The following is a 24,437-nucleotide window of genomic DNA, read 5'->3' on the forward strand; positions in this document are numbered from 1 at the left end:
TTTGATCTGTCCACATGATCGGTTTCAATTGACTACCTTTTTTGGTATAAACTTGATATTGTTTTGTGCCTTGAGACAATTATTATTTTGAGCTATAAAAATTAACTAAATTGTGTAATTGCTCATTAGCAAACCTCTGCAGCGTTCACAGATAAGCAGGCCAAAATACATCCTTACTGCAGTTTCTGAACCACTCACCATTATTTTTAATCATGTTGAGTTCGAAAACTGTTTTCCAAATCAACAGCAAAACCTGTTTTTTGTTTTTTTACAGAATTTCACAAAAAATTTTTTAAAATGAACTTAAATTGTCTTTGTGGTTGATGCATTTCTAACAAAAAATTGTTATCTGAAACAACAGTACAGAACAGACCACGAGTGCATCACTATTTGTTTAGTTACACTGTGGCTACCAGAACTCCAAAATGTTGAAGCAATAATTTCATGAATTTCTTTGGAACTGAAAACCTTAATATCTCGCATTATCAGATAATTCACTCTCATGAACTATCAGATAATTCACTCTCATGACTCGGTAATATTATATATGTTAGATTGGTCATATAACTATCATTTCACCATCTTGCATTATATATCAATCTTATTCATACAACATAGAAGCCTATTGACATATGTAACAAAACAGGCATGTTTAAATCTAACAGCAACCTCACTCATGGTGTTGCGATGCTAGTCGGCCAAAGGGCTTTTATTGTTAAAATCTGCACCAGTGCTTCCTTATTATAGTTAATTTAATTAAGTGTTTTAAGTTGTGTTTAATTAGTACACAAATACAAGTAGTCTTTGCACTGGCTCCCTGTTCATTTTAGAATTGATCTTAAGATTGTATTGTTTGCGTCTAGGGCCCTGAATGGGATTGCTCCTCAATACATCACTGACCTCCTCAAGATTTATTCTCCGGCACGTGCTCTGAGGTCTGAGGGCCATCTTCAGTTAATAGTGCCTAAGACGAGGCTTAAAACCAGAGGGGACAGACCCTTTTCTGTAGTTGGCCCCAGACTTTGGAATACTTTGCTCCTCCATATATGACTGCCTCTACGGTGGAGTGTTTTAAGTCTCGTCTTAAGACCCACTTTTACTCTTTGGCCTTTAACAACGTGTAGTTTGTGTGGTCCTCTGTATCCTTTTTAGTAGATTTATTGTTGTATTGTGTTTGTGCATTGTTGTGTTGTTGTTTATTATTTGTTATGTACAGCACAGACTTTTTTCTGTTGTTAAATGTGCTATATAAATAAAGTGGATTGGATTAAAATAAATCTGATTAATCCAGAGGTTTGAGTTAAATGTACTTAAACAACAGGAGTATGTTACACTAACTTACTCAACACATTTGAGCTATTTGAGCTATAGTTTCAACTACTCATGGATATTATGAATAGTCTAATTTTGATCTGTTCCATAATTGAACACACGGTGGTGCTGTGGAGTCAGCAATGCTGTAATTATGGGATCGAAGAAGAACAGTCAAGCCCGCTGATTGGACGGCTGTTTAAGTAAACAAAGCGGAAGATGAGCTCCACACTGAGGTGGTGAAAATACTCCCTCTTCGCTCCGAAAACCGGAACGATTCGTTTTTTTATCTTGGGTTTGTTACAAATCGTGATGAGATGTCATTGCTTATCCCGTTCACCCGCTGCTTGCTGACAGTAACCGGGCGGCTGGCGCGGAGATCTGCTCCGGGTCTCCCCCCGCTGACCCCGCCTGCGCCCTCATGGGTTGCGGCTGCTGGTAAGAAGGAGCTCCCGGATCTTCCGGTGCTCCTGGAGGAGGAGCTGGAGGAGCAGTTTGTGAGGGGATCTGGGCCTGGAGGTCAAGCTACTAACAAAACCAGCAACTGTGTGGTGCTCAAACACATCCCCACCGGGATTGTTGTGAAGGTACAGCTGGACCCCTGTATTTTCAAACAAATAACTGTTGTTTTTATCACGTATTTACATCAGCAAAAAACACTTTTAAGGCTCAGCTGTTGTAATCTGTCATTCAGGGTTTAATTTATCTATCTAGACAATATTATCACTAACATCTGATAATTGTTAACTTAAGTGCACATTTACACCGTTTCCTAATTGCCTTAAAATGTAAAACTAGTACAATGAAAGTATGCCTGTCCTTTTCAGTCTTGTTGAATTTGATTTAAAAAAAAAGTTAATAATTAGGTATTTACCTATTATATCAAAAGTATGTTTTTCCAAAGTAGGGACTTTGACTTTGTTAGAGAAAATATATAAATGAAAAAAGGCATTTCTTTCTGTATATTGCCTGTAATAAACATTAGAATGCAGATTCCTATTTAGCTACACAATATAGCTCTTGCTCCAGTCCTTTATAATAAAGAACACCTATAAATTCCTTTTAACAAGCAAACTAGCACTTATATGTATTCCTATATCTACAGTTTATCTGCCTACCTCTAAATGTAGCAGAAATGTGTTATAGATAAGAATCAAAGGTTTTCAACAGAGCTGGTTTAAACTGTGAATTAATAGATTGTGTCTAATATTTTCTTTGCCATTGTAGAACTAAAACAGGTAGATTCGTATTCTGAGGAAACGTGGAAGCTCTCCTTATGTCAGTAAAAAAGAACTTTCACCTTCCGTTCTAACCCTAGATTTATCATTATTATTATTATTTTCTTTTTTTAATATGAAGCTTCTAATAATACATTTTTATTAATTATGATTGCAATGTCACGTGCATTGTTATGAATAGTAGTGAGGTCCGGCTATCACAGATTGAGTGGAGGATTTCTGCATAAACAGCAGTTTGACTTTAATCAGAGTTCTAATTGACTTGTTTATATCTGCTGCTGCTGCTTTTATATTTATCTTTGCATAGAATATGCGATTAAGTTTTTTAGGTTTACTTATAAAAACTTATAGGAGAGACACTGATTCCATTGTACTGTTTCACTCTAATTTAACAATAAAGCCATTTTTTCATTCAAGTAGTTTTCACCTAAGATTTGCATGTTATGTTTGATAAAACCCCTCTACACCCAGCCCAGAAAAGAGACCTTTAAGAAATCTGAGTAAATAAAACAGACATATTTTATATGTTTCATGTAGCATGCTCTTATACGTGATAGCTTTAAAGTTTTCTCTAAGGAAGTCAAAACTTTTTTCCTCATTTTGCCAAACAAAATTTTACTGTTGTATTTTTTTGTTTAGTTTTTACAGGTCTCCCTGGAAAAAATATTATTATCCTCAATGGTGACTGAAGTGTCATATTTTTATCCCATGCTTAAGTCAAAATAATAACCAAACCCAAACTAGTGTGCATGAAAAAAGGATGGTGAAAAAGCATTAAAGAATTTATTGGTCACGTTGTATTGCAACCGGATTTTCTCCATGTGAAATATAAATATAAATGTCAAGAAAAGAACTGCTATATTATCAACTGATTGTTTGGGGCACTTAAAACTAAAACTACATTTTTGTTTTTATTCTTGCATTGCCTTTTATCCTTTCTTTCCCTGCAGTGTCACCAGACAAGATCTGTGGATATAAACCGAAAGCGCGCCCGGGAAATAATGAGGGAGAGGCTTGATGTGGCATATAAGGGAGAACTGAGCGAAGTGATGGTAAAGAAGAAAGAATCTGAATTGAGGAAACAAGAAAAACGAAAGAGGGTGAATGAGAACTTGGAGCGGAAAAGACTTTTAAAAAAAACCTTGGCTGCAGACAGACATATACACAATAAACCTGAAGATGATGCAGTTTAATGTTTATGTGGAGAGCGAAATGTATTTTAATTTTCTTGTAAAAATCACAATAAATTATTTCTAAAGATTTGTAAAACATTTTTTGTCATCATGTTATTACCTTTTTTTGCTTCTATACTATTATATAATCTATCTGCTAATATAAAGGGAACATAGAGTAATTTAACTTTTACAGAGCACTAACTCTCCTTCACCACTAGATGTCAGTAAAAGCTAAATGCCTGTTGATTATGCTTCTTTTAGAAGTCCAAATTAAATGTTTACTGTTTGTCACATTCTGGTAACACACGATAGTTAAAGTAACGAAACAAAAGTTACTTATGTTATTAGTGGGTAGTTTTTACTTTTTATTTACTTAATTAATTTGCAAACATTGTTTTTAGCCAACAGACCTTTTGAGCGTTAGAAGATGCCGCAGCCAATCTGGTGGCGGATGTGACGCACGCGCTCCGCCTTTATTAACAATACAGCCAATGAAAGACGCAGGAGTATTTTTAAATCCTTCCACCCTGACGGCGTGTTGAGCTTCATGAGTGTCTTGTTATTTTCATTTTATTAATTATTTTTTTTTATTTCTGCAGCTACAACAAAATAAAGAACTCGGCGTCTCATAAGGAATAGCGTCGCTTTTGGAAGATTTCTTTGAGATGGCAAAAGGTTAATTTCTTCATTAGTTGTTGCTTTAGAATACAGCTGGGAGTTAACGTTAAATAGAGAAAACGGTGTAGCCAGCTGCGAATGTTAATTTTCCTTAAAAAAGGAGGGGAAACACCAGCAAATTCTCTACAGGTTTGTGTGAGTTTGAATTAAAATGGCTCTGTGTGAATATTCCCATGTTTATAAAGGGAAGAAAAATGTGCTGAAAATGAGCAAAACACCAGGAGAGATTGCTGAAAACACGACCAGCTCACAGGCGGAAACAAAGGAGAACGAACCACAAACTACCCAGGTATGTGTCAGCTAATAGTAATATAATCCATCAACTTGCATGAAAAGTGTGTAAAGAATCATTTAATCTATTTTCTTTTTACAAGACCAGTTTTTTAGTTAATCTTACCTGAACACACTAATACTTTCTAAATAATTTGTCCTGTACTGCAACTCACCAGTATAAGGCCTGTGTTTTAGAAAATTGCATTTACAGAATTGAAAGTTTGTTTTAAACTCATCAATTTGAACATATGTAATTTCTAAATTATAGTGTAATGTAAATTAATTGCCTTTTATTATCTATTATTATAGTAAAGCAAGAATTGGGTGTAGAAATTTGTTTTTGATAAGATATAGATGGTCTGGTACTTAAGGATCTTTTTTATACACACTTGCTGCTCTGTTTTTATTTTTCCTCTAGACTTTGCACTGCTGTTTATTAGCACTGAAGGGTTTGCACCCCATTTTTTTGTTGCGCTTTAGAAAAAGGATCAAAAATAATTCCTAAATATCAGATTCTTACCAACTAGGAACAAAAATAAAAAATAAAAAAATTCCACAGCTAGAAAGGAATAATAAAAAACATTATTGTAACTCGGGTTACAGATATGTCCTACGAGGTTTCTGTTTAAAAACACCCAGGTACAAGTATGTAAGTCTTAGGACTTTGAGTTGTATTTTATCTAAATATTATTGTTCTCTATTTTTGAAGGAATCTGTGGGGAAAGCGGTTCTCCAAGGTCTGCGTGTTCCAGGAAAACCTAGATCTCCACTGAGTGACAGTTCCGGTATGCTGATTCAGGAGGGGAATGATTCTGATGCAGCGAATCCTGATCCAGCGAAAATAAAGCAAGGTGAGCATTTAAATTGAAACTTTACCACTTTTAAAATGAGGAACAAAGGAGCAACATGGCAACTTTGTAATGTTTTCTTGATACAAGACCTTTTCTGCATTTTCTCATATTACAACCACTAACAAGGTATTTTTCTTTAGATTATAAACTAAAATGGATTAGTGCATACAGATTAAAATTGGAAAACTATGTTGTATTCAATCCCAATACAACATGGTTTCCGCGGTTCAATAAAAATCATTAAAAGTCATTAGATTATTATTCTTTAAATTAAGGCTTTAATTGGCATTAAAATTCATGTGTTTATTGTGGCATTTAAAATGCTTTATTAAGAAAAATGTATATAAAAACAATTTCCTCAGACATATTATATCACGATATATTTATATTGAACTGCTTCCGGTTGATCTCAAAGCTGTATGTTCAGAAAAGAACCTTGAGTTGGAGAAAAAGTTAGAGAATGGGGGGAAAAAAAGCTAATTTCAACAAAAGTGGCTGGAAAATGAGGAATTCGGGACCTGGCTGCATCCTGTTGACGGGTACCTGTTGGTGGCATTAAAATTATTTCTAAGAGCATTAAAAGAGCATTTAAAAGCATTTAATTCAAGTTATTAATTCCTGTATAAACCCTGTACAATTAATATCTGTAATTAAAATTTATATGAATCATTTACATTTAGAAGTAAATCTAATTATTAGAACAAGTTGATTTTTTTTTTTTTTTTACTTATCAGTTTTTCTGGGAACCTCTGAGTTTTGTTGAAGATAAAAAGCAGAGGGATTGTTAAATAAAGATGCCATGGAGACTTTGTAACTCTGGAGGAGCTGCAGAAATTGACAGCTCAGGTGAGAGGGCAACTATAGGCTGAATTTACTGTAAATGTGGCCTTCATGTGGAAAGAGTATGTCAGAAACACTTTGCAGGAACTTACTACATACACAACAGCGGATGCTAGGGGCGAGGATGCTTCCTTTTAGCAATGATGGAAATGCTAGTCAGAGTTGATGAAAAGATGGATGGAGCTAAATGATCAATTTGTTATAAAATATCAAAAAACTTCAAAGGCCTATGAATGCCGTTAAAACTTTCTCTAAAGCAGGTTCTCTTATCCTCTTTTTCTCCATTCAGATACAACCAGTAAAGCCAAATCTGAGAGCTGCAGCTCCAAAGAGCAGAAACCTGTTGGGCCGTGCCAAAGCGAGGCTAAAAAAACAGACACCGATAAACTTCCACAAAAAGGGTCTAGCGCCAAATCAGAAGACAAGCCTGCAACAGATCCTGGGGTTCCGGCAGCCAAGCCTCGCAGTAAAAACGTCTGGAGGCCTGGAGCAAAGAAGTGAGTTCATCATGTCATCACTTGACAAGATGCCGATGCTCTTTCTAAGCTGGCTGAACATTAACAATGTCCCTCTCTTTTTCCTTGCAGGACAGAGAAGAAAGCTCTCCAAAACAAGAAGGTCACAGATTATTTTCCCGTCAGGAGAAGTAACAGAAAAACTAAAACGGAGATAAAGGTTCGTATGGGGGAAAATGGCGATGATGAAGTCATTTTTCATGTTTGTAGGTTCGAGTAAATGTTTGATCTAATTATCAGAGTGAAGAACACAAATACATTGATGACCTGCTAAAGAATGGCACTGAGGAAGGAATGGAGGTAATGTGACACTTTAATTTAACTAAACACTTTATGCAGATGTCCTTTTTATGTGTGAGACTAATTAAGTGATTGAATGTCACCAGGTTAAACACATAGAAGGAAAAGGAAGAGGAGTATTTGCTGTCAAGGCTTTTAAGAAGGGAGATTTTGTTGTTGAGTACCACGGCGATCTGCTGGAACTCGCTGAGGCCAAAAAGAGGGAAGCACAGTATGCAGAGGACCCTAAAACAGGCTGTTACATGTACTACTTTCAGTACCAGACTAAAACCTACTGGTAGGTCCAATCAACTGCAATATGACTATAAGAACTCTGGGCCAATCAAAACTTAAATTCTTTTTTGTTTTTTTTCTTTACAGCATAGATGCTACGAAGGAAACAGGCCGTCTCGGACGCCTGGTGAACCACAGTAAAAATGGAAACTGCCAGACAAGGCTCCACCCGATCGATGGGACGCCTCATCTGATCTTAGTGGCATCCAAAGACATCAGCATAGATGAGGAACTGTTGTACGACTACGGTGACCGGAGCAAAGCGTCCATCTCTGCACACCCTTGGCTCAAACACTGAAAGGTTGATCACACTGGAATATGTGTGAGCTGTACATAAAAAGCTATGGAAAGTCTTTAAAAATCCTTTTTGTTTTGTTGCCTTGACATGCCTGAAGCAAAGCTCAAAGCTGCAACACTTGAAGTGTTTTTTTGTTTTTTTTTTCAAAATGTGCTTTTAATGTTTTAAATTTTTCCTGAATGAATTGTGAGGTACGGATGCTTATCTTACTGTTATAAAACACCTGAATTGAACACAGAGGAATTGAACAGTGGAGTTTTACTTTTAACATTAGCATTATAAATGCTGAAAGATATATAAAAAAAAAAAATCCTCTAATTCAGAATCTTTATTTCAGTGTCGGATCTATTCACATTTTTATTTCCTTTTTTACTTTGACTGCTGCTGCTGTAGAAATACCTGCTGTGACAACATTTCAGCCTTAAATTATTAATGTCACTTAAAGATCTTTGGGTTTTACTGACCCGTTTCTTGGAAGTAGAAGTAATTTTGTGTTCGGATAGACCAGGCTATGCTGGCTGGATTTTGAGATTTTGGAGGGAGTGAAATGTTAGGGTGCTAATAGAGGCCTTTCAACCACATACTAGGAGCTTGTTACAAATTATCCAAATCTCAATGAAAACAGTAATTGGAAGAAGGGTTGATTATTTATATTATTCTACAGTTGACTTGTAGTTTGGCAGGAACTTTTTTTTTTTTTTTTTTTTTAAGAAATAGTAAATATTTTAAGTCTTTCTACATTGGTTTATCTACTCTTTTCTGATTTCCTTTGTAGAAATCCAACTTGAAAATTTTTTTAAATCTATTTCTGTATGAATACATTTGAGGTAAATTGTACATATATTCAAGTTTTGTATCGTATAACTTAGGTGAGAAACTGTCTGGACTGATCTGACAAATTAAAAGTGTTGAACAGAGAAATAAAAAGTTCATAGGAATCGTGTTTTTTTTTTTTATGCAGGATATAGCATCAAACACTGTAGCTCGACTGTACCCATTAAATTTCTGCCTTTAGTTCCATTGGGATATTATAGGATAAACCAACACAATGCAGTAGCCTATTTTTCATCTAATATCCCCAAAAACATGTTTAAAACTTTTTAAAACCTTAACCCAACTTTAGAAATTTTTTTTTCTGGAGAAATCTTAAAGCATCAAGCTAAAACTGCATGCAAGAACTCTTCTATTTGTATGAAGTCTGAAAATCAAGTATCCATGTTCCTCAGCTTACAGATATGCACTACTTTGGGTTAACGTTTGCTTTGTGAGGTATGAATACATACAGGTGCTGGTCATAAAATTAGAATATCATGAAAAAGTAGATTGATTTCAGTAATTCCATTTAAAAAGTGAAACTTGTATATTATATTCATACATTACATACAAACTCATATATTTCAGATGTTTATTTTGTTTAATTTTGATGATTACAAATGAAAATCTCAAATTCATCATATCAGAAAATTAGAATATTACTGAAGACCAATAAAAACAAAGGATTTATAGAAATGTTGGCCAACTGAAAAGTATGAACATGAAAAGTATGAGCATGTACAGCACTCAGTATTTAGTTGGGCCTCCTTTGGCCTGTATTACTGCAGCAATGCGGCGTGGCATGGAGTCGATCAGTCTGTGGCACTGCTCAGGTGTTATGATAGCCCAGGTTGCTCTAATAGTGGCTTTTAGCTCTTCTGAATTGTTGGGTCTGGTGTATTGCATCTTCTTCTTCACAATACCCCATAGATTTTCTATGGGGTTAAGGTCAGGAGAGTTTGCTGGCCAATTAAGAACAGGGATACCATGGTCCTTCAACCAGGTACTGGTAGCTTTGGCACTGTGTGCAGGTGCCAAGTCCTGTTGGAAAATGAAATCTGCATCTCCAAAAAGTTGGTCAGCTGCAGGAAGCATGAAGTGCTCTAAAACTTCCTGGTATGTGGCTGCGTTGACCCTGGACCTCAGAAAACACAATGGACCAACACCAGCAGATGACATGGCACCCCAAACCATCACTGACTGTGGAAACTTTACACTGGACTTCAAGCAACGTGGATGAAGTGCCTCTCTTCTTTTCCTCCAGACTCTGGGACCTTGATTTCCAAAGAAAAATGCAAAATTTACTTTCATCAGAGAACATGACTTTGGACCACTCACCAGCAGTCCAGTCCTGTTTCTCTTTAGCCCAGGCAAGACGCTTCTGACGCTGTCTGTGGTTCAAGAGTGGCTTGACACAAGGAATGCGACAGCAGAAACCCATGTCTTTCATACGTCTGTGTGTGGTGGTTCTTGAAGCACTCACTCCAGCTGCAGTCCACTCTTTGTGAATCTCCCCCACATTTTTGAATGGGTTTTGTTTCACAATCCTCTCCAGGGTGCGGTTATCTCTCTTGCTTGTACACTTTTTTCGACCACATCTTTTCCTTCCCTTCGCCTCTCTATTAATGTGCTTGGACACTGAGCTCTGTGAACAGCCAGCCTCTTTAGCGATGACCTTTTGTGTCTTGCCCTCCTTGTGCAAGGTGTCGATGGTCGTCTTTTGGACAACTGTCAAGTCAGCAGTCTTCCCCATGATTGTGTAGCCTATAGAACTAGACTGAAAGACCATTTAAAGGCTTTTGCAGGTGGTTTGAGTTAATTAGCTGATTAGAGTGTGGCACCAGGGGCCATCAATTTTGAACCTTTTCACAATATTTACATTTTCTGATATGATGAATTTGAGATTTTCATTTGTTGTCATTTGTAATCATCAAAATTAAACAAAATAAAAATCTGAAATATATGAGTTTGTATGTAATGTATGAATATAATATACAAGTTTCACTTTTTAAATGGAATTACTGAAATCAATCTACTTTTTCATGATATTCTAATTTTATGACCAGCACCTGTATGCAATACGCTGAACATCAACGGTTACAAATTCTGGTTTTATTTTCACTTTGAATATCATACATAAGGTGGGAGCTGGTATTCATCCATTTATTTTTTTTACATTCTGCATAAATACCCAGCAATAAAAGAACCATCTCTGTGTTTGACGCCATTGGCTGAATGTGACCATATTTTAATTACTTGGTTCTGTGCATAATATCTTCATCTTTTAAGACTTCATTTAGAAAAGTACAAAGGGAATAATTAAAACATAATACTTTCCAGTTACCTTAAAATATTTGTAGTTCAGCTTCTGCAGCACTGTAATACTAAAAAATATCTTCGGTTAAAATCTACAGTGCAAAAGATTATTAACCTGATGTATGTGTAAACAATAATTAAAAGAGTGGTTGAAAATTGTGCAGTTAAATCCCATCTGTCTCTTAAACGTTGAGATCTTCTGGAAGATTCCTCTCATTTTCTCCTAAATGAAAACCTAAAAACAGAAAAAGAGTCCAGATTTAGTTCACACTGTGTCCTCTGTTCACAGTTCCTCTGCAGTCAGAAAGTCTGGCTTCAGATTGATCCTTCTTGGTCTGATGAAGCGTGGAAAACCATCACAGAGAAAGGTTCTCTTTCTAACATTTTGTGAAATTTATCAATTCAGCCTATTTATATTATCGTCCATTCTGATCATCTGCTGCTCTAATACTTAAACTGGATAAATATCCCATTAGCACGAATAAAGCAAATTGAAATGATATATATATTTGCAAACAGTTATTGAACTACAAACAGTGCTTTTCTATATGAATATTGCAAATACTGTTACTGTGCTCACGATATGTGTACAACCTTATTGAAAGTCTAACATATATGTGAAAAGTTGGGTAAACTATCCGTACAATTTCGGTAGCAACAAGGCTAGCACTTACAGTAAAGGAAGTAACAGATCTGTAATAATCTGGTTATCCACTATTAGATAAGTTTCACAATTAGACATTTCCTGTTATTATGCAGCTGATTATAGTTTTAAATTAGAAGAAAAGTCTGGAATACAGCCATAGAAAATCTGGCATTAAGACCCGTTTCCCTCCAAAGCGAGAAACTGGGAATATGAGTTGGGAAAAGTGTGGAATCTTGATTTGAGAAATGGTGTGAAAAGCCCGTAACTGGAAGTGTGGGTTCATGTATGACAGGGGCTCAAATCAAAGTTGTAGGGACTTGTGATTACTGACGATAGCAGTTTGGAAGACGGACACATTTCCCATCCTCACACAAACATCCTTTGCATCAGCATGACTTCACCGGGTCACAAGTACATCATTAGCAGACAGGAGAAGGGCTGTAAGTATAATCTCCCTGTTATCGTCTCTTCAAAATCATGTGACTGCACCAAAAAGGAAACTTTCAATTCCTTACATTTTACCTGTTAGAGTAAACTCTGTCTTATGCATTTTTCTTCAACACACATATATATATATATATATATATATATACACACATATACATATATATACTAATCAGCTCATTACTTACAGTTTTCCTATAGTTGTCTTCTCATTTATAGTGGATGAACTGTCCTCTCTGGCTGCTGGTGTATCCAGATCCACGTCGACCATGGCTGGTTCAGGCTGAGGTAGAATCCCACTGCAGGACAATTTACACATTTATAGACACTGGGAAAGATGGTGCACACATTTATAATTAACAACAAATTTTGAAAACATCATATTAATCATTTTAGGATTTTATATTAAGTACTTAAGGTTAGCAGAAATATTTGTACCATGCTTAGAATTCAATTACATAGCTCATAGAAAATGACTTACAGATGCATGCAAGAATAGCAAAAAAAAAAAAAAAAGGGAAGAAAATGAAAATATTTCAATTTTATTTTCGTCCAACTCACTTTTTACCTTGTGCAAATTAAAGTCTCATATAAAGACCCAGGAAAAACAAAAACTTAACAAGGTGGAAATTAGAACTGAAATATTAGTGGCTATTATTCAGAGTGATTAATAAGCGGGGCAAAAAAAAACGTGTTCATTTTATTTGTTTGAGGGATATCACTGCAAAAACAATCTAGAAATAAGTAAAAATTTCTTAAATTAAGTGTATTCACCCTTAATTTGAGTAGGTAAATGAGATAGTTTGCCAATGGAATGAGTAATTGTACTCTTAAAATAAGATAATTAGATAATATGCACTTGAAATAAGACAATGCAATTGTGTTTTCTTATTTTAAGTGTAAATTGTCTTGTTCCATTGGCAAAATATTTTTCTTTTACCTCCTCAACAAACGCATTTATTTTAAGACAAAATGACTTATATAGATTTAGATTTTTTGCAGTGTGGTGGTATTTTGTATAAAATAGTCTACTAAACTCCACCAGGGTTTAGTATTATCTGCAAGTTTAAGACATGAACTGCAAGATTCTGATTGAGTTTTTATGGTTATTTGTTAATTTCCCATTGACTATCCCACAAAGTAATGTATTAGGTACGCTCAGTCCTCTTCCGGGGTTATTTTGTGGGTCAGAACCCGAAAAGTTTAGGAAGCTCTGCTTTTAAATAATGAAATGGTAGTTCACTGTCAATCAGATGGCTGGAAAACTGTGACGGGAAAGACAAATTTAGCTGAAATATAAAAAAAAAACCACAGTCATACAACAAAGGGGTCCTATTTTACAAGAAGAGTTAGCCAGCTAAAAAAAGGCATGTCTGTTAAGCAGCTGACTGCAGGCTCCTCCTGAGCAGATCACTGACTAATTGACCGGAAAACATCAGTTTGTTGTACTTAAAGGGAAGGAATAAACAAAAAAACAGAGGAATGCTTTGCATGAAAGGCATGTGAAAACTACTATTGAAATTTGAAGAAAAAAAAAAAAAAGTAAATCTGACCATATAATGCTATACAAGGATAATATTTACCATCAAATAGTCTAAATAAATTATTGGTAAGCAGAGAAAGGGGCCCTGGGAAACTATGATATAACAGCATGCCATATATTGCTTTAAAACAATTCTTAATCGTTGCAGACTCTTTCTAAATAAATAGTGCAGCTATCTATTGAGTGACTGTTGTAATACATGCATTTTTGGGGATAATTGCTGCTTTTCTGTTTTAGTAAAACAATAATAGTTTCCCCTCTTTGGGGATAACAATGTAATTTCACTTTAAATGTATTATTACTCTTCTGGTATTATAATAACATACTGTAAGAATTTAATCTGTTTTTGCAGCTCTTTACCAAACTGATACCAGCTGTGTTTCAGGGTGGTTCAATGCAAATCAACAGTAAGTGATGATCCTGCAATGGTGGAGAAGAGGTGACAGTGAGTATCCTGTGAGGTGACCTCTTGTATAGCTGGATCTCCTCCTGAGCCACCATGAGCTGAGCCTTCAGCTGGTTCCTCTCCTGTAGCACCTCCTTCAGCTCCTGCATGGTGAAGCGCGGTCTGTTCGGATCATTCAAGTCCACCACCACCTGATTTGCTCCCGTTTGCTGCTGGGAGAGGAGGAGAAACCGTTAAAGCCTCTCTACGTGTGTCCCAAACATGAGCTGGAGCCGCGGGATGAGGCTCACCGCGCCATGTCCGGAGGAAGGAGAGCCCTCCTTGATGATCCTGTCCAGCTCTGCCTTCAGGTTGTCTCGCTCCATTTTCAGCTCCTCCACTGACAGATTGTACTTATTCACCAAAGTTTCAAACATCTCGAGGACCCGGACTATCCTGAACTGTAAATCCGACACTTCCTCACCGGTGCTGCTGATTTTTAACAAATCTCGGCCGATCACGTATGAAATGTCATAGACATCTTCGACAGTGAGCTCAAAGGCGTTCTTCTCAAAGGCCAGAGCAGGCGACGACTCTTCACCAAACTCCATTACAACACAGACAAACTCCTTAAATAAAGTAACTTTTTAAACACAATCTCACACTCGAAGTTCTAAACAGAACGATTCCTCTCAGTTTGTTGACTCTGGATCTTTTTCCGAAACGAAGGTAACAAACTTCCAGCGGGGCAGCACTTCCCCCATCACTCATCCTCCAATAGCGTGACGGCAGAGGAGGGCAAAGTATCCTAGCGACAGGTGTGTTCAAAGATCGTCTGTGTAAAACCGCTCCCTCGCGCACGATCAAATCCTAAACGGAGTTCATTTATTTCAATAAAGAAAAAAGGACACATCTTCTTGAACATCTGTTCTCTCTGCAATCCAGAACTGTTTTGAACTGTCAAAATCAAGTGATGAATCACGTGTTTTCATGTTTGCGACATTAATTGCCTCCCAGAGCACGGGCGGGGCCAGATGGGGGGGCAGGGGTGGTCATGCCCACCCCTAGCCAATCATTGGCCACCCCTACCATTTTTTTCTCTCAAGTAGAATATTAAAAACATTTTAAATTTATATATATTAACAATTACTTGACAACAAAACCACTGTGGTTAATTATGCACATCAATATACCAACATTAGAGATGATTAGTACAGAATTCATGCCCTTTCAGAACTAGATTTTGTGTTATATGCCGTAAAGAGAAAATGTTAGCAAGTCATCTAAGAGTCTTCAGTGAAATCATAGACACTGTAAATAACTATTTTAACAAAAACCTATTAAATTATCAATTTATGTAGATATTAGTACCTGTAAATATCAATTTAATGTAGAATATTGATAAAAGTAGGTAAGTAATGACGATGGAAAAGATGTTCGTTCCAGAACTCAAACCTCAAAGAATTTTATCCAATATACCTTTTATCTAGACGGATGTTTAAATATATGCATCTATTTGTTAGCAAAGGCTGTAGGAAACTATAGTTTGTCTTTAGTTAGGAATATGGATGTTGTGCTTGTTCCTGTTGGAACAGTGTTGATTGACACTGAGGTTGTGGTGCCTATCCACTTTTTGGCCCCCCCTCAGTGTACATTGGTTATTGCCTGGCCACCCTTATAAAACTTTTCCAGCTACGCCTGTTTCAGAGAGAAATTATTTAGTCAGGAATTTCAAAAAGATATATAGTACTGTTTTCTAAATGCAAATCTATAACAGCCATACATGATTTAGATCGTTATAAAGTCAAATGAATGTGGATGTATTTAACAAACGTATAAAATACTAAAAATAAACCTTTATTTACTTTATTCACAAGGACATCAATTTACACGTTCTCCAAAGCAGACATCAAATGCTACATATAATTTTATAATTATTAATTGTACAGCATTCAAGTGGTTTGTTGGAGGAAACTGCAGCATCACTTAAATATGATAATTTTAACATTTCAATTGTTTTAAAATCATAAATCATCCAGTAAACTTTTCCCAGAGCAATTTGTGACATAATTCAGATAATGCATGTAAAAAAAATTAAAGTATGAGAGAACTCAAACTGTAATCTACAAAATGCTCAATTGTAAAGTATTTGGATTCATTTAAAGTATTGCCAAGTTGGCCGTAAGTTAAACCAAAACATTTAAAAAGTGACTCTGTAATTCATGTTGACTTTAAATTCAGAAACAGGGCAGGGGCTGGTTATTGATAATAAGGCAAACAAAGGTTATAAAAACTTTACTTTTAAACTAGCAAAATTTATTTTTGGCATAGCACAATTGTGAATTAAAACCCATTTAATGAGATGCCTTAAAAGTGTTTATGTGTTCTCCAAAAGCAAGGAACATATAGAGACATCAAATTGTCTCTTGAGAAGGAAAACTTAATGCATTTCTGTTTTACGGAAAAGGAATTACATCAATTTTAATATTTTGGATTAAAATCATGCTGTAATAAGAATACTGCCCCATTTCTAGTATAATCAAAAATCCAGTTCAGAGCCATTTTTCCCAAATAAAATCATTTTTGTGTCGAGATGAATTGTAAAATAAATATTTTGCATGAAAACATTCATACGAAGGAAACAAGTCTCCTGATTGGCAACAAGGTGGGATCGTCTGTGATTAAACCAGCAGCCACCATCGGCATTATGGCAGTGAAGATCCTGTCCAGAAAGTGAAATGGAAAGAATGGAGAGGAAAAAGGTAAAAGAGATGTTTTTAGTCTTTATGGATTTGTTGCCATTCATAGTAAACTCAGTTCTGTAGATCAAAAGCATAAATGGGCTTAAAAAAAACAATCTCATTACTTACAAGCGTCTTATTCCTGATTCAGGCTGATCAGCAGAAGTGGGATGTGATGGAGTATTAAGAGGAGAGGCAGTAGTGCTGATGTCTTCTTCAAACTCCTCACTAAAGCAATAAAGACAAGGTTAGCTTTAAAATCAAATGCTTTCTAAACCATCCAGAGCGTAATTGCAAGATTGCAAAGCAAATCTCACCTCTTGTAATACGCTAACTCTTCCTGGAGCAGGAACACCTGGGCTTTGAGTTCATTTCTCTCCTGCAGGACATCCTGCAGCTCCTGTAAGGTGAAACGAGGTTTGTCTGCATCCTGTTCAGAGCCATCCGTCTCATCCTCTGACTCAGCATAAGCTGAGTGATCCTGCAGTAAAACACACATTTAGCCTTTCTGCTGTGCACCATTAACATCAATAACAAAGCTGGTTGGTTGACAGGGCCTCTGAACAGCCAGGCAGTAGAAATGATAACCTGGGTTGTCTTGGAGATGCTAATACCATGACAACAGACATGCCTAAAAAAAAAGATATGCTGCTTCACCCTTGCAAAGCTAGTTACAATAAAAAATGATGCAATCTAAGCATTAAACAAGATAAAATATGCATGCTTGATAAAAACATAGACACAGAGAGTGATTATCTTAACTGAACCCGAAAGAAGATTTTACCAGCAAATGTGCTGCAGTGTTTTCTCCTCCAGGAAGCTCTTTCTCATTCGTTCTATTTTCTGACGTCAGAAGGGAAAGGCTCTTGTCACACTGCAGGCACTTTTCCACAAAGCTGGGATCTCCTCCACACTCCACCCACACTGATCTTGGTTTGTCACAGTCAGACATGGAAGTCCCTGCAGTCTGGATGTGGAACAAACAACAGTTGATTCCAGTGCCTGAGTAAACATATCTAGTCACATTACAATAGCAAACATGGATTTTTTGGTTTACCTGGACTTTTTGTGTGACAGAACAGAGCAAAGCATTTTGTAACTGTGGGGTGGAATGATAATAATTGAACTTTATTGATCTCACACTGGAGAAATTTACCTCTGTAATTAAAACATCCCCTTGAGGAGCAGTGGGCTGTTTGGAGTTAAGGGTCTTGCTGAGATACCCAGAGTGGAGGCTGTGGTGATCGAACCAGATTCTTGCAAGCTTCTCAGAGCATAAGCGCACTGCTCTAACCACTAGGCAATCACAAATACCCAATACAATCACCTTTTGCTGCAATTACAACTAAAGGTCTTATGGTGTATGGCTCTTCAACTATATATATATATATATATATATATATATATATATATATATATATATATATATATATATATATATATATATATTAGGGGTGGAACGGTTCACAAAATCCACGGTTTGGTGCGATTCACGGTTTCTGGTCACGGTTTTCGGTTCGGTTCGATTCGATATATGTTGATTGTTACACCGAAATCCCATAAAAATTTGTGAAATTAATGAAAAAAATCCCCCAAAAAATAATGGATTGTAATTATTTTAAATGATCCGCGGAAACCCTGAATCATTTCCGTATGTTTTGCTGCTTTGAATTTAATCATCTCGCGCATGCCCTCTACGATCTCCAAGGAACTCAGAGCGGAGCGGACGGGAGCCAGAGTGGAGGCTGTAGGCTTTGCTTTGAGCAGCCGGTCTGGAGCGCAGCGGGGGTTGCTGACGGAGTATGAGGGATTTCGGGGTTAGCATGACATGTTGCTGTTAGAATAAACAAAACGTGTTGCACAATGCTTGCACACTGTTGCACTTTTATCCACAACTTTCTTTCCGCCGTCATCATAGGTCACTCTAAATGCAAAGTGGTCCCATACAGCAGACCTATAAAGTGCTGCTGGCGCGTCTTCCAACTCCTGTTCTTTCCCACTCGCCACACAATTCTCCACAACAACTGATTTTTTTCCCCTGCTACACCCGGCTAAGCTGCTTCGCTTCTTCTTCTTCTTGTTTAGTACTGGTGGTTGGCTTTGGTCGCAGTACCACCACCTTCTGCTCTGGAGTGTACACACTTCGCCTATGAGAAAAAGGAGCAGCGCATGAACCGAACGAAACACACGCGAACCGAACCGAGACAGTCGAACCGAACGGTGCGGACGGTTTTCATAAATCGTCCCATCCCTAATATATATATATATATATATATATATATATATATATATATATATATATATATATATATATATATATATAATTATTGGCGATCAGAGTCTGAGTGATGTTTTATTTTGAAAAATATAAAAAATTGCTGTATTCTCTCCCAATTACATCAGTCGTGCATCTGTGCCTCTTGACACAGGTTAATTCAGTTCAAGACTCATCCTATCTATAACATCCTATCTTTGTGAAGCGGGATTTTCTGTGGTTACAGCGACCAAAACAAAGCTACGGAGCAGACTGGACATCAGGAGCACACTTCGTCTGTCATTTTCTCAGATTACACCTAGATGGGACCGGCTTGTTGTTTTATTTTAATGCTGTTTGTATTTGATTTTATCATTTTACTTGATCGTATTCAGGTTTTGAACCATAGTGAAACCTACAGGTCACCAGGCCTTAGGAGTGGAGTTGGGCATCCTGGATCCAAACCACCATGTTTCAGCTTTTGGGTGTTTCCAGGGTGATTTTCTGTGGAAGTTTTTGGCCTTATCTTATGCAAGAACATTTCCTACATGTTTGATGTTCCTCCTGATCTGGCAAGTGAAAAACTGCAAAGTAGATTTGGGTATCTGAGCTAACGAACATCCTGATAGAGTTTAAATGTTGAATTCAGGGATACATATTAGTTCTCTTACTTTCATTGATGCTGATATTGGCGAAGGGGTCCCTGATCTTGTTCCAAGAGGGGAAACTATCTCTGCCAGTTCTCTTTCTAGTTCCTTCTCCTTGAGCTCCTTCCTCAGCCTTCTGACCTCCAGCTGGAGAGCGGTGAACTCCTGCTGCTGTGCTTGGGCAGCAGCCTCCAGCTCGGCTCTCTGGTGGATCAGCGCCTTCCCCTGAGCCTCCATCACTCCGGTCCTGTGAAGAAGGTCCTGGTTGATTCTGATGAGGCGATGCTGCTGCAACTGAAGCTGTTTTAAAGAGACAGCGTCTTACTATATTTAATTCTAGCCAGAGATGGAACTGAAATGTGCGTAGATTAAATCCTCACCGCTTCAACATCCTCGTTTCTTAGTGTAAGCTCGTGGTCTTTTGCTCGGATCTCATCTCTCTGTTTCTCCACCAAGTCTTTCAGCTTCAGTATTGCTTGGCTTTCCTTCTTTGACTTCCCTGCTTTAATGGAAAAAGAAACATAATCTGTAAAACACAAATAAAAAATAAGTAATCCCAACAGATATATGCCTAAACCAGCCCTAATTGTACCATCAAAGATGCTTCTAGAAGTTAGTTTAGGTTACAGCTATATAAGATCCATTTAGATTATCTCTTTTATACCATACTGGAGTGGGTCTGGTGGTCCAGTCCTGCAGAACCTACCTAATGAATTATACGACTGCAATATAAAGTGCGAGAGTTGAAGCGAGGGCTGCAGTCAAGACTGCAAGGACAGCTGCACTTGCAAAGATTCTCACACAAGAGTTATATTTTCTACTGCTTCAAAAATAGTCTCCTTAACAAGCTCCTGCCGGTGTCTTCATTGCCTACATAGAGGTCAGCTTACAAACATGTATATTACTCCATTAACAGGAGGCAGACTTTGATATTTTCAAATGGGGTCGATCAAGAGATGTCGATTCATTTCTTGTTTAGTCCAACAATAACTCACTTTCCTGTCCAAAGGAAAAAGCACATGGCAAACCACCTCCACTCCAGAAACACAAAAGATTGAAAACAAGATGGAATAAAATTTTGGAGGTTAAAATTGACCCAGTTTTTGACAGCTGAACCAAGGGAATCATTTGAAATGATCCAGAAACAACAATATTCCAAAACCTAATAAAAAAAACAACAAAAAAACATCATTTATATAAAAATATGGTCCCATTTCCCCCAATCACTCAAAATGTTTTGCATCTGAAAGTCACTCCAGTAAAACTCAAGGTAACATGTAGGATACTGTCTTAAGTAAAACAAACTTAATCCAAATAAACCTTATAATGTATTTATTTATGCACGTTTTTCTTTCTGCTGACACGCTGGATTTGCAAAATGAGTTTCAGAATGAATAATTTTTTAACAGAATGTTTGTGATTAAACAACCAAAATTACTTTATACCTTTTGTGCATTTGTGCAACACAAGGATTCAAATCAGTCTTTGTAATTAGGACTGTTCAAAAGATTCATTCGGGATAAACCCATTTACTGACCCGTCAGGAGAAGAAAACATATTTATGGTTAAAAGATACAGATAATTTTCTTGTTTGTGTTCAGGTTTCAGGAAGGCTTTGGTTTGTTTAAAATGTTCAGGTCAGAGGATATTAAACCAGACATCTTTGTAGATTTCTATTATTTCTATGTTATTTTACATTTTTCTGCCAAAAACTTATATTGAGAGATAGGTGCATCTCAATAGATTTAAAAATAATTTAATAGTGAACTTATTCTAGTAATTCAGCTGTATTGTGTTTTATTCCGCCCTCAGTAATTGGTCAGGGCACCTTTTACTTGAATTACTACATTAAGGCAGCACGGCATGGAGGTGAGCAGGCTTTGGCAAAAGTAAAGTATTAAACAAGTCCAGGTTGCTTTAAACTCTTCTCAAAAATCCATGTACGGACTTTGCTTCACAATAATCTCAAGTCTGAAGTTATCCCTAATGTTTTCCTCCAACATTTTTCCTTCCACTTAACTTTCCAACAAGACGCTTGGATGGACATCCTGAAAAGACGAGTTTCATGTTCTTATTTGATACACATGAATGCACCCGTTTCTTTTTATTAAACCAACCTAATTTCTCTTTACTGGTCACATCATTGCCAATAATTAATCTGTTCATAGTTGCAGAGAGGAGTTTCAGTCCCACACCACCTACCTTCGTGTTTCTGGAGGTCGTCCTCGGTAGTGGGGGACTCTTTCAGCGAGAGGTTAACTTTTAACCTCTTGTTCTCTGCCTGAAGCCGAGCGACTTGAGACAGCAGATCCTGGACTTCTCCCCTCCAAACATCCTCTACCTGCTCCAATTGCTGATCACAGATATTACAGGAGAAACATGAAATTAAAAACAGTAGATCAATCACATCTTTAGAGCAGTAATATCAGTTGTGGAATGATTGGGTCGGTTAAGTATGACTTTGGGGCAGGATTGTGGAGATGCATGCACAGCAGCAGTAATTGGCATCACCTAAAAGAAAGGGAACTGCAGTAGTACTGTAGATTTTTGCAATGCCCATTGTAACTGAATATATTGTGAAGCTCTATATTGAATTAAAAAAAATAATCAAAGAAAGGAGGATTATGGTTATCATCTGGTATCCAAAGTTCTTTTACTCGTCACAAAAAATTCCAAAGCTGTGTAAAAAATATTTGTCATCTGCATAATCCTTTTACTCCTTCATGAAACAAATATGATTAATTCCAGACATTAAATAAATCATGGTCACTATTCAATTGATCATTCAAAAATCTAAAGTAGCAACATTTGTAAGCTGCTCTGCTCAGGTCAAATTTTTTAAATCTACAGCAATAGAGGAGAATCTGTTAAAACAACTATTATTTGTTATCCACAAATGTGTCCTATATGGATGCCACACGTAAGAAGAAAGCAATTTGTGAACAAAGTTATAAGAAGTCATGCTTTCAGTTTGCCCAAAAAAAGTAGGCTATGTAGAGGAAATATTGGAAGATGCTGCTATCTTCAAAGAGGATATCAATTAAATCTGAGAGAGTTGGAACTTATTTAAAACAAGAATTAACGATAAAATAGATCTGAAACAATTCATTGGATTATTCATGATCAATGACCCTTATAATAATCCAGTCACCATTATCTGGAATTCACAGACTTTAAAACACACCATTTGCTGAAAGAATACCCCACTAAGGGCAACAATTAGGCCAAAAGATGTAATTTGATCTATCCAGAACTTCTAAGTGGTAACTCTGAAAATTTTTTTGTGTTTTCTTTTTCTTCTTCTTCTTCTTTTTTTTTTTTTACTAAGGTAGGTTGTTTAAAAAAGTATCTATTTTACACTAAAAAGGAAAAAATCCCAGTTAAAAACCTGAAACCATCAATAGTTGCAGGTCTGCAATAAAAACCAGTCTCAGGCTGTGTAGAGCTGGTATTCTCAAAGGGTGGTGTCCTGGACCAACAGGTAGGTTATTGGATCTCATGGATCATCCACGGCATGGGGGTCTTCACCCCTAAAGGATTGTTGATTACTGCAGGGGGCAAGTTAAAGATTTATTTTATCACAAATAGGTTAGGTAGCTTCTGCAAAAACTATTTAAAAACACGTTTGTATTATATTTACACATGTAACCTACCAAGACCTGATCACTGTGGAGCTGTTCTTCATTTAGGCCCATTTTGTTGCATATTTTCAGGCTGAAATTAACAGTTTACATTTGAGGGATATGACTTCTTTGTCAGCATTCCTCAAATAGCTGTTAACAACATGTAATCCAACTTTTAATTTAGGTGAAATGTTAATAATGTTCTCTTTCTCTGCTACTTGGTCTATGACATACAAATTTAAAATGCATTCAGGTTTGTTATTGAACAGTCAGATGCGACATGCGGGCCTTTAATCAGCAGCTCGGACCTCCTGCTGCTTCCTCTCCTGCTGGTATCTGTCGCTCCTCTCCCGCCGCAGCCTGTCCAGCTCCCCGCGCAGCTCCTCTGTCTCCTGTCTGGCAGCCCCGCGGCCCACCAGGACCTCCAGGACCTCCAGAACCCGCACCACTCGGGGCACCACCCCGACCAGACACTCGCACCCGAACCTGTCTATGACCCGCTCAAATTCCTGGCCGAGCACCGCCGCGATGTCGTAGACGTCCATGACGGTGAGCTCCGCCGCAGGTCTGTCCAACGCTGACATAACGCGGCTCTCTGTTTATCCCGGGCTCTTTATTTAAACCCCCGAAATCCAACATATCTCTGTTGAAAACAACACATTCATCGGACTATGTGGGGGAAAAAACAAACAAAATAAGTTAAGGCAAGAAACGTGAAGCGTAAAGCAACGCAGGAGAAACTTGGGGGAGTTTGTTGACAGTTTGAATTTCATCAAAGTCTGCAGCGCCTCTTCTGCTGCTGCTGCATTTGAGTCAAAGCGAAAACTCGGAAATTTCAGTTTTAGAATATCAAAGCGTTGTATTACCATGTTCTCCTCAGTAATGGGTTGTATTTTACTAACCCGCTTACTCAGTTGAGCTAAATTGTGAACGTGCACAACTAAGAAGGCATTAAAAACGTTTTTTTGTTTTGTTTTTAATTAATCCCTTTAACAAAGGGAAAACATAATTATATTTCAGGTTTCTACTGTACATTCAGCCTAATAATTCAACCAGCACCAAACTCTAAAATAGTGATGTTACAATAGTTTGAGGGGACGAAACTTTTCTTTTGTTTTTAAATCACAAACTCTGTTAAATTTGCACAAGTTTTAATTTTTACTACTGGCTCTAAAGACACAACTTCTCCTTCCAAATTAAGCACAAGAAACTACTGCGCATGTGAAGACATGACTATATAACTCTAAAAGCCCATCAATCATCTGTCAATGTC

At 37.0% G+C, this 24,437-nt stretch overlaps 4 protein-coding genes and 1 long non-coding RNA gene across 7 annotated transcripts; 2 read left to right on the forward strand and 3 right to left on the reverse strand.

Moving 5' to 3' along the window:
* Window positions 1–1,485: 1,485 nt before the first annotated feature.
* Window positions 1,486–3,820, forward strand: cunh12orf65 (chromosome unknown C12orf65 homolog). The gene is made up of 2 exons (XM_038295539.1): window positions 1,486–1,898; window positions 3,500–3,820. Exons 1-2 carry the CDS (start codon window positions 1,629–1,631, stop codon window positions 3,740–3,742), a joined length of 513 nt encoding a protein of 170 aa, XP_038151467.1. The 5' UTR covers window positions 1,486–1,628; the 3' UTR covers window positions 3,743–3,820.
* Window positions 3,821–4,237: 417 nt separating this feature from the next.
* kmt5ab (lysine methyltransferase 5Ab) lies at window positions 4,238–8,690 on the forward strand. Its single transcript, XM_038295557.1, has 8 exons — window positions 4,238–4,399; window positions 4,588–4,691; window positions 5,385–5,526; window positions 6,656–6,863; window positions 6,954–7,041; window positions 7,122–7,181; window positions 7,268–7,458; window positions 7,542–8,690. Exons 1-8 carry the CDS (start codon window positions 4,390–4,392, stop codon window positions 7,750–7,752), a joined length of 1,014 nt encoding a protein of 337 aa, XP_038151485.1. The 5' UTR covers window positions 4,238–4,389; the 3' UTR covers window positions 7,753–8,690.
* A 1,972-nt stretch (window positions 8,691–10,662) lies between these two features.
* Window positions 10,663–14,811, reverse strand: rilpl2 (Rab interacting lysosomal protein-like 2). Of its 2 annotated transcripts, none has more exons than XM_038295558.1 (4): window positions 14,211–14,811; window positions 13,981–14,132; window positions 12,160–12,270; window positions 10,663–11,116 (listed from the first exon to the last, which is right to left on the reverse strand). In XM_038295558.1, the coding sequence occupies exons 1-4, from the start codon at window positions 14,508–14,510 to the stop codon at window positions 11,095–11,097; spliced, it is 585 nt and encodes a 194-aa protein (XP_038151486.1). In that variant the 5' UTR covers window positions 14,511–14,811; the 3' UTR covers window positions 10,663–11,094. The 2 variants fall into 2 exon arrangements, with proteins under 2 accessions (XP_038151486.1, XP_038151487.1); XM_038295559.1 differs by having other exon boundaries at window positions 13,981–14,129; window positions 14,211–14,783.
* Window positions 14,812–15,735: 924 nt separating this feature from the next.
* LOC119790102 (RILP-like protein 1) lies at window positions 15,736–23,959 on the reverse strand. 2 transcript variants are annotated; one of them, XM_038295455.1, is made up of 8 exons: window positions 23,473–23,959; window positions 21,744–21,894; window positions 19,922–20,040; window positions 19,566–19,841; window positions 17,425–17,607; window positions 16,958–17,121; window positions 16,770–16,868; window positions 15,736–16,621 (listed from the first exon to the last, which is right to left on the reverse strand). In XM_038295455.1, exons 1-8 carry the CDS (start codon window positions 23,746–23,748, stop codon window positions 16,528–16,530), a joined length of 1,362 nt encoding a protein of 453 aa, XP_038151383.1. In that variant the 5' UTR covers window positions 23,749–23,959; the 3' UTR covers window positions 15,736–16,527. The 2 variants fall into 2 exon arrangements, with proteins under 2 accessions (XP_038151383.1, XP_038151382.1); XM_038295454.1 differs by having other exon boundaries at window positions 19,922–20,043.
* LOC119790103 lies at window positions 22,853–23,466 on the reverse strand. The gene is made up of 2 exons (XR_005281676.1): window positions 23,195–23,466; window positions 22,853–23,089 (listed from the first exon to the last, which is right to left on the reverse strand). It is a non-coding gene; the product is annotated as an uncharacterized LOC119790103 (long non-coding RNA).
* Window positions 23,960–24,437: the final 478 nt, after the last annotated feature.

Source organism: Cyprinodon tularosa, unplaced genomic scaffold (assembly GCF_016077235.1).
Source record: "Cyprinodon tularosa strain WSP-4 unplaced genomic scaffold, ASM1607723v1 ctg356, whole genome shotgun sequence".
Lineage (NCBI taxonomy): Eukaryota > Metazoa > Chordata > Actinopteri > Cyprinodontiformes > Cyprinodontidae > Cyprinodon > Cyprinodon tularosa.

What these genes read in the sequence shown, in the direction of transcription:
- LOC119790102 (XM_038295454.1), bottom strand. Translation starts at nt 23,748, where the DNA reads ATGTCAGCGTTGGACAGACCTGCGGCGGAGCTCACCGTCATGGACGTC. An exon ending in CGACCTCCAGAAACACGAAG is followed by an intron (nt 20,044 to 21,743) that starts GTAGGTGGTGTG and finishes TTTCCATTAAAG; the next exon opens with CAGGGAAGTCAAAGAAGGAA. An exon ending in CAATATCAGCATCAATGAAA is followed by an intron (nt 17,608 to 19,565) that starts GTAAGAGAACTA and finishes TTCCACATCCAG; the next exon opens with ACTGCAGGGACTTCCATGTC.
- rilpl2 (XM_038295558.1), bottom strand. Translation starts at nt 14,510, where the DNA reads ATGGAGTTTGGTGAAGAGTCGTCGCCTGCTCTGGCCTTTGAGAAGAAC. An exon ending in CTTCCTCCGGACATGGCGCG is followed by an intron (nt 14,133 to 14,210) that starts GTGAGCCTCATC and finishes CTCCTCTCCCAG; the next exon opens with CAGCAAACGGGAGCAAATCA. An exon ending in AAGACAACTATAGGAAAACT is followed by an intron (nt 11,117 to 12,159) that starts GTAAGTAATGAG and finishes TTCTGTTTTTAG; the next exon opens with GTTTTCATTTAGGAGAAAAT.
- cunh12orf65 (XM_038295539.1), top strand. Translation starts at nt 1,629, where the DNA reads ATGTCATTGCTTATCCCGTTCACCCGCTGCTTGCTGACAGTAACCGGG. An exon ending in CCACCGGGATTGTTGTGAAG is followed by an intron (nt 1,899 to 3,499) that starts GTACAGCTGGAC and finishes CTTTCCCTGCAG; the next exon opens with TGTCACCAGACAAGATCTGT.
- kmt5ab (XM_038295557.1), top strand. An exon ending in TCCAGCGAAAATAAAGCAAG is followed by an intron (nt 5,527 to 6,655) that starts GTGAGCATTTAA and finishes TTCTCCATTCAG; the next exon opens with ATACAACCAGTAAAGCCAAA. An exon ending in AAACTAAAACGGAGATAAAG is followed by an intron (nt 7,042 to 7,121) that starts GTTCGTATGGGG and finishes TCTAATTATCAG; the next exon opens with AGTGAAGAACACAAATACAT.